We start from the raw sequence: 8,863 nt of genomic DNA on the forward strand, positions 1-8,863 counted from the left end.
CCGCCCTACCCGACCCACCACACGAATTAATATTTGCGCAGGCATAATTCAAACAATTAACATGACAACTCCAGTTGTTTGTATTTTAATAAATAAATAACGTTTTATGTATTCAAATACTAAATTTTGTACCAGTATTTGTCGAATGTACATATGGGACATAAATGGATATACTTTAATCTTATGTTTAAACGACATCCCAAAGGAAATAGGTTATTCTTTATTATGATAAAATTCATGAAATGAATAAATAAAATGTAATGATTCATTAATGTAATTCCAATCTTACTTTCGATTATTTTACAAATAAAGTATTCTCGATAAATTATTGATAAAATATTTAAAATCAAATATCGCAAGTTAGCAAGTTACACTATCTAAAAATGTAAACTTTAATGTTTTCGAGATTTTAATTTAGATATTGTTCACAGCCCGTAGCGGAGGAGCCTTTCCGTTTCGCGATGGAACTGGACGACCTTCCGAAGGAGACGCTCAAGAAGTACATCTTCGAGGAGACCTTACTCTTCAAGCAACAGAACGAAAACGCGTAAATGTCTCCGCGGCGCTGCACCCCGCAACTACGCAAAGGCCAGTGTAGCGAGCAAATTGTATTACACCTACCGCGTGATTTAGATGATCGGATTCTGTCGACGTCATACCGCAGCCAGCTGGCGTTCCGGACTGTTCTTGGAATCAGTCTAACTTTAATTGTAACCAGTGTAGCCACGGCATTTTTTACCGGACTTAGAGGAATACGAGTGTAATTTTTTTTAACCTTTGTGAAAAGATTAGGGATGTTTTTTCTTAATTTAATTTATTGATTTTACTTAAGTCGGTCTACAGTGAAAAATAACAAAAAACAAGTCGACAGATTTAAAAAGATAATGGAAAAAGATGAAAATATAATTTAAACTAAAATTGTATTAATTTACTTTGATGTTAAGGTATCGATCGATATCATTTTGGCTACACTGTGTTTATTATTGTTAGTGTTGTTTAAAGAACATTTCAAACAGTTGTTTGGCTATCTTATCTAATCGCCTTGAGCTCGCGATTAGCGCGGCTCTTCGAATTCATACCAATCTTTCCAACGACTTCAGATAACAATCCAGTGGTGTTACAGGAAAATGCACTGCAAGTACGAGTAGTTCTCAAAGTTAATAATAACTTAGTATTGTGTCAAGTGTCACTGCAAGGGATCATGTATAGATAGATTCGTTCGTTTGTGCGCGTTCTATGTGCGTATGACTTTTTGAATACTTTGTGGTTCAACTCATAGGACAGTGCAGATTTAGGTAACATATTTTTCTGTATAAGAAAATGTTTTAGAAGGTCATGCAATAGTTGACACATGTTTAAGGAGAGTCATACATTCACATTTTAAGGGTTTTCACAAACTTGTGACGTCACATAAAATTAATCATCTTTACTAAATGAAAATCGTCATCAAACCCATACGAACTTGAAACGCACACACAATCGCCGTATTTGTAACAAGTCCCCACATAGAACCGCGCGCGCAAATATATTTAATGTCCTATGTATTTTCCATTATTAAATAATAATAAATCGAACGTCAGATTTCAGAGCTATGATAAATCGACGCTGTGATTTAGTTGCGTTCGAAACCGTTCGATAGATACGTCAATAAATCTATTGTCGTGGTTTACGCTTTTCCAGTACCGAATATTGGCAATGAATGTTTAATAACAATGCTCGATGCCTGATTTATATCGCGGTTTTTTCGTTCTAGGCCTATACACGCGAAAGTAATATTCGAACGGTTGCCTATATTTTTCAACTATATAGTGAATAATATCTGTATTGATAAAACTTTTGACTGGATCAAAAACAGTAGTTATACAAAGCGTAGCAAAACATAGATAGATAGGATTTTTCTGAAATTTATCAACGTTGAACATACCTAGTCGTACGGTTTGACGTTCGGGGGTGACGCGGGAAATGTTTTCTCGAAGGTATTCTTCAGTATTACAAGGACGAACGCTGTTTCGTGATACTCCGTAGATTTGTAAAGTGTGTCCGCCGCTCGATGTCAGGCGTGCGTGACACTTGAGAATGTGATCGGTGTAATAAATGTCAAGGAAAGTATGTTTAATAGGCTAAGGGGATTTTTCCTGGCGCGCGTATTTACATCTGCTCGCTTATCCCATGGCGGTCTCTTCTAGACCCGTGATGATAGGATGCAAGTGGCATGCATGAAGATGGGACATGCGTGATGACGTAAGCACGCGTGTCAAGAAAAAAAGGCCGATATGTTGGACAGAACCGGGGCATGGGAGACGGCCGGTGTAAATATATTTACATTTGGAATTAATGTATTTTGAAGTGTCACCAGAAATCGATTTAAAAGCACTTTACTTATATTAATTGATTCTAATGTGATCTTCCAAATTGCATTTTCTCATTAGAGCATGTTCACGGTCTTCGTTCAAAAACTTGTTTTTGTTTCAAACATTTTAACGAATAATTCTCGTCTTCCTCGTATTTGCATGTTTACGCACAATTGAAATTTTAGAATAGTTAATTCTTCATATCAAATATTTTAAATAGTCGTTTCTAGATGGTAATGTTGTGTTTCAATGATTGTGCGTATGTCGCAGCAAGTTTTTCAACGAAAGGCCCGCGAGCCGGCGGCGTGTGATAAGAGGGCTATCGCACTCGTATCTGTTGTTACTCTCTGTGTATATCTATATAATATTGTTAGGGATGACCGAGGCCCACGAAAGCGCTCACCTAAGGGCGTTCGCGGTCCGTTCCTTTCTAAGACTTGATAAAGTTGTCTGTTGATCGTATTTAAGGACATATTAGAAGATAATGAACGTCATCAAAGTTTTAATATTATCGTTAATTGAGAATTTGAAATGTTTAACTTTGCTTCGTATTTTGAACCCGGGGCGAAATGTTGCGTGTTATATGCATTATTCAAGTCTAGAATCATTATCGCTTTGTGAACGTGTGACTGCAACTGCGGGGGGATAATCTAATATTAATTTTGGCGAAGCGCAAGTCATTTAGTGAAGGGAAATGTTGTTCATTTATCAGTTTATTCTCAGCTCGTCAGCGGCGCTGTCATAAATAAAGCACAGAGCGTAATCAATCAATCGCTTGTTGTGTAATAAACGTCTACTTGTCAATAAATTTTGTTGAAATTAAAGTTTCGGCACTTTGATTTGATGAAACTTTAACAGACAATACCCTTTAATCCAATTATTTCTATCCAGTTAAATCCAATTAGCTTGTGAAACTTTGCGAGAATGGGAACTTGAGAGAAAAATTGCAGACGGTAATTAATATCTTTTTGTTTTGCTGTCTATGTTGTAGCTTGTAAATTCTGTATATTTAGGGGGCAGAAAACGACCACCAAAAACCTAAGAACCCCTAAGTGTAAAGAATAGGAAACAAGAGTTTCCATACTCTGCAGACGCACATCACAGTGATGCATTAAAATATTTTTTGTTCTTAATGAAGGGTTTGCCCTTAGCGTGAGAGTGAGTGTGTCGCGTCTATTTGTCTAGATTTAAAACACTTTGAAGCAAGTTGCAGTTACAACGTTGGACTCTATTGTATTCATAGCTCATCGATGTATTTGTGAGTCATTTTCGCTCAGTTGTCGAAGTATGAATTTTTATTACGATAATAATATTTGTATTGACGCATCCATTCGCATGCGTCACTACAAAATTTCTTTGAATACTAGCCTATTTGTACAGTTTTCAGTCTTATTTCTTATGCCTTAAGATTTACATTGCTTAGTGACTTGTGTAATTTCAACTGTACCTTTAATAAATCTTCAATTCTATTGATAAAAAGACAATTTATGATTATTATGGCATAATATTAGCGGTATTGTGTATTTCAAGTCATCTCATTGATCATGACCGCGGTCTACTTTAACTTGTTAAATATAATGTATTATTTAAATTATTTTTGAAATAAATATGTTTTAGGATTATTAACTAGCAGACGTTAAAGATTTTTGTCCTTCATAGTTTCTTCCTAATGTTTAAGAGATTCCAGTTACAAACGAAATGACACCAGAAAACTATCGCATATTAATTGTTATAATATGAGTGTTGCCATATTTTCTTAAGTCATTATGTACAAATCGGATATTGTAAGATCATTTGTTATCTGTCAACAGTTGAATATTACGAAAATAAAATTAAAACAAGACATATACTTTGTTTTATTTATTACCAATCCTCATTTCGACCTAAGCACACAAAACCCGTTCAAAGTGAATAACAGAATTCAGTTGTCTAATAATAGCTCCTTACGCATGTGACGGAGATTTCACCGTGGAAATTAGTCGGTAACAGGAAAACTATTTCATATGCACACAAATTGTTTTACAAAATCAACTTCGAACTTATAAGATGAGCTGTCAGAATGAACGAATGAATTAATGAAATATTAGAATGATTTGGTCTCACGTCCATTATTAATACCTATTAATCAATATCCAATGTTTTCGTAGGCCTACATTTAGTAGATTGATAATTATTAATAGATGGTTTTCCTTAACCATTAAAGTATTAACAAATAGACAGGTACACAAAAATAAATATATGCATGCATCAAAAAAGTTCAAAAAAGTCTCTTATCCTATTTGAAATCGGATGTCCAAATAAATGTCCATTGGCGGCAGTGGCTATGGCCCGCGCCAAAATGCTAGTCCGCTCTGAAGTTGTTGCGAGCAGGTGTAGTCATACAATTTACTATGGCGACGCAATTCATTTCTATATTTAGAGCGGACTAGCAGTTTTATGCGGACTATACCTACCTAACAATAGAATTAGGCTGCATTCTCATTTCATTTGAAAACAAAATATTTGTAAATTACAATATACCATTAAATATAAGTACCTACGTATAAAATACATGCCATCAAAAACAATGCTTGTAAAAAGATCCAAGTCTCGCCATTCAGTTCTTCTACCGTAAAAAGTTTTGAGATCTATGTAAAACCAAGCCGGTAAATGTATGCAGTCCCTACTTAAGGGACCTTCTGTCTTAAGGTATTATCTCACTATCTAACGTAACAACATCTCATGGGACCATACCAATATTAAAAATCTTTTATGTTCTAAATAAATTAACGTGGCAATCGTACTGCAAGTCACATTGTGTTTTCATCTTATCATATTGCATCACACAGGTAACATTAGTACGATTGCCACGTCGATTTATTTAGAACATAAAAGATTTTTAATATTGGTATGGTCCCATGAGATGTTGTTACGTTAGATAGTGAGATAATACCTTAAGACAGAAGGTCCCTTAAGTAGGGACTGCATACATTTACCGGCTTGGTTTTACATAGATCTCAAAACTTTTTACGGTAGAAGAACTGAATGGCGAGACTTGGATCTTTTTACAAGCATTGTTTTTGATGGCATCTCATTCCTTTTTGTAGATATTTCTACTCTTTTCCTTTCCGGTACCTTCTACTAGTTGAATCTCAACAACAGATTTTTTAAAGCCAATTAAATTTTTGTAGTTAGTCTTTGTAGTTATGTAAATAATCTTGCCATTCATCATCACTTTCATTCGAACATGACAATAAATTAAATCTAAAAAAGTTACTATTTTGACAGCCGAAATTATTCCCATTATCCACAGGAAAAAACATCTCTACTGATTGTGATTTATTTATTTATTTATTTATTGTGATTTAACGTGTCTTCGTATTAAATAATCGACATCCCTTACTTTCTTCTGAATATCCGACAAAAATCATTGGTAATCTTTCACTGACTTCGTCGGACTCCGGTTTTTAGGTTTAAAGATCTTTATTTCTCATAGAAGACATTTGTCACTTACATGAGAACAATAACTTATAATTAAGTACAATACTTAAATTAATAATTTAATAATCCCGGTGCGGGTAAACAGAAAAAAAAAAGAATAAGCAAAGTGCCGTGGTTGTAGGTAAGATGCGAACTCAATGAGAATGCTTGGGTTGTGGTCCAAGTTAAAAACTGCACACGAGTTTTTTTTATTAAATTGTATTTATTTATTATTGGTTGTAATATTTATCGTCATTTGAAATATGATCACGCAACCTTTTCTTAAAAATGTCCAGTGAAGTCGCATCTCTTACAGTTTTAGGCAGTTTGTTATATAATTGTGCTCCCACAAAAGTTAAATTATTTTTACCATAGGTGGTTCTAGTACGAGGTATTGCCAGGTGGGTATGTCGACGTGATGCATATTTATTTATCTGAGATTTTAATGTGAATGTTATGTGCGAGTGAATGAGTTTATGAATGATTTTGTATATAAGAATGCATGTGTTATATGTATGTAATTGTTTAATGTTCATAATTTTTGTTTCTTTATAAATTGTTCGTGATGACGTCAAATAGTGATAATGATGTAAGATTTTTACTAATTTATTCTGTAGGGTCTGGATAGGTTTTAAATTCGTTTTAGCGGCGCACCCCCATATTTCGATTAGATAAAGTAGATGCGGTTTGACTAAGGAATTATAAATCAGTAGTCGAGCCTTCCGTGGAATGCAACGTGCGATGTTATACAGTGAACCAACTAAAGACGAAAGCTTTTTTCTAATGTATTGTATGTGCGCGCTCCAAGTTAGTTTGTTATCTAGTGTTAGTCCTAAGTATTTTTCGTGAGTTCTTTCATGTAAGGCTATACCGTTAATTGTTAGGTCTGGGTGTTGCGCTATTATTTTATTTTTTGCCCTGAAAATTAAATACGATGATTTAGAGGCATTAATATTTTTGATATAAACCACAGTATTTACTGCTCTTGCTCAAATTCGTTTCAATTTATAATAGACTTCTGACTTCTGAAATGAAATGAAATATTTATTTAATAATGATAACATTCGTTTTAGACTTCTCGCATTTACAATAATAGTTCTGTTAGCTGTTTCAACCACAACAATTTGTTTAGGGGTATATAGTATCGCCTTCTGATGTAGAATTCCATTTGTTGACAAGAAAATATTGAAAGCTCTATTACAAAATTTCGTCCCACTATCTGATCTCATACATTTGTTCGACTTGCTAGTTCCTTTTTCAACACTTTATATTTTTGAAATTTCTTAAAGACTCACTCTTATGTTTTACAAAATAAACATTCATCGTGTCATTCGAGAATAATAGTCGATAAATAATAACATGTACCTTGAACCGTTGAGTGAAGTAGCTTCCATGGGACCACATAAATCTGTATGTACGATCTCCAGTATATCGTTCGTTCGCGTTCAGAGGTTTGGAAATGGTTTCTTACTAGTCGTCATATCCGTCGTAATGTTCACATTATCAAAACTAGTCTCAATATTCTTTAAAATTCGCATATATTCCGGATTAATATGGGCTAGTCTTCTATGCCAATATTTATTTGACATTGTCAAATTACATATCGGTGATTTGACAAATTGTTTAAATTTATATATACCATTTACGTTGTGGCCAGTTGCGATGATATTATCCATAGAGTTACTAATAGTGCAACCGTTTTTCAAGAAATTAACAGTAAATCCTTTTTCAGTAAGTTTACTCACCGCTAACAAATTCATACTTAAATTATTAGTCTGCACTTGTCTTCTGCATTCAACCTGTAGTTATTTTTAGAATTAATATTTCCAGAGTATATTAATAATACATATTTTCAGCTAGACTATATTTTTATTCACTTCTATTTAAAACTTAGCTCACCGAACAATATCATTTTATATATAACTATTATGTTTGTTTTGTACGAGCAATGGAGCAAAAAAAATATCCTAATTGTGCAATGGACGGTTGTTTAAATTCAACATTAAACTGCATTTTCGTTTTTTTATAGCTATCAATTTTTTAGGGAGGTAAGTCGGTATTTGCTGTTGTACCGAGCCACTAGGAGCTGATATTTTTGGTGATCATGGCAAGAATATGTTATAAAGTGGCTATCTAAGCTCGATTTATATAACAGTTTCTTATTTCGAATAATTTGAAACGAACTTAACTAAATTTATGTAATATTACGTATCAAATATTACGTAAGTTGAAAACATGATTTTTTGTTTGTGTAGATATTGGTTTGTCTTTAAGGCCATTTGGTAGATTTAGGTCTAAAACAGATAGGGCAAAAGGAATTGTGTAATAAGGGTAATCCGTTTAGAAGGTATTAGGGATTTTCCATTGTGAACATTGTAAATTTGTATATGTAAGCTTATTATTTTCATACAGACATTTATTTAAGCGCAATAAGGCCGAAATTTGCACATTTGTTTCCTTGGAAACAAACTTATTATTATTTTATAATACGGTGACAGTTGCTTTACCTCACGACAGTTATTGTATTTTTTGTATGTTACCGTTATATTGTAGAATACGTTAACATACACATTAACTAGGCAGTCTTAAGATTAGCTAGAAAATATGCAGATTAACTATGTAGTTAACATTCGAAACATCTTTTCAGACTTGTTCTTAGGGCTAAAACACATGCCTTTTTACGACACGATGACGTATCGTGACACATAGCGACATTGTGCCACAAAGCGATATTGTTTCGTGAAAATATACAATGTTTGTCGTAAATTCATGACACGACGACGCATCATGACATGCACGGGTCGACGTCAAGGGGTGAAAATTAATACAATCTTCGTTTTGTACTTTAGGTAATGGGCAAGCTAATCTGCGTTTTAACTGATTTAGGCACATTAGCCGTAACATCTAGTTTTTTGTCATGACATTTGTCAGAAATTCGGAATGTTTTTGATATAATATTACTTTTTAGGGTTCCATACCCAAAGGGTAAAAACGGAACCCTATTTCTAAGCTGTCTGTCTGACATAGAGCTCTATTTCTGGAACCTTAATAGA

General features: G+C 33.8%; 1 protein-coding gene across 1 annotated transcript in view; it reads left to right on the top strand.

Annotated features, from left to right (window-relative positions):
* The window catches only part of rl (Mitogen-activated protein kinase rl), an 84,401-nt gene extending 80,203 nt beyond the window's left edge, over positions 1-4,198 (top strand). Inside the window, exon 8 of the mRNA XM_073088338.1 lies at positions 432-4,198. Within this exon, the coding sequence (XP_072944439.1) occupies positions 432-551 (120 nt within the window). The 3' untranslated portion in view covers positions 552-4,198. The remainder of the gene's footprint in view (positions 1-431) is intronic.
* The last annotated feature ends 4,665 nt before the right edge of the window (positions 4,199-8,863 follow it).

The sequence above is a fragment of the Epargyreus clarus genome, unplaced genomic scaffold, assembly GCF_041222505.1.
Source record: "Epargyreus clarus isolate Ecla_fem2 unplaced genomic scaffold, WU_Ecla_fem_2.2 ptg000026l, whole genome shotgun sequence".
Lineage (NCBI taxonomy): Eukaryota > Metazoa > Arthropoda > Insecta > Lepidoptera > Hesperiidae > Epargyreus > Epargyreus clarus.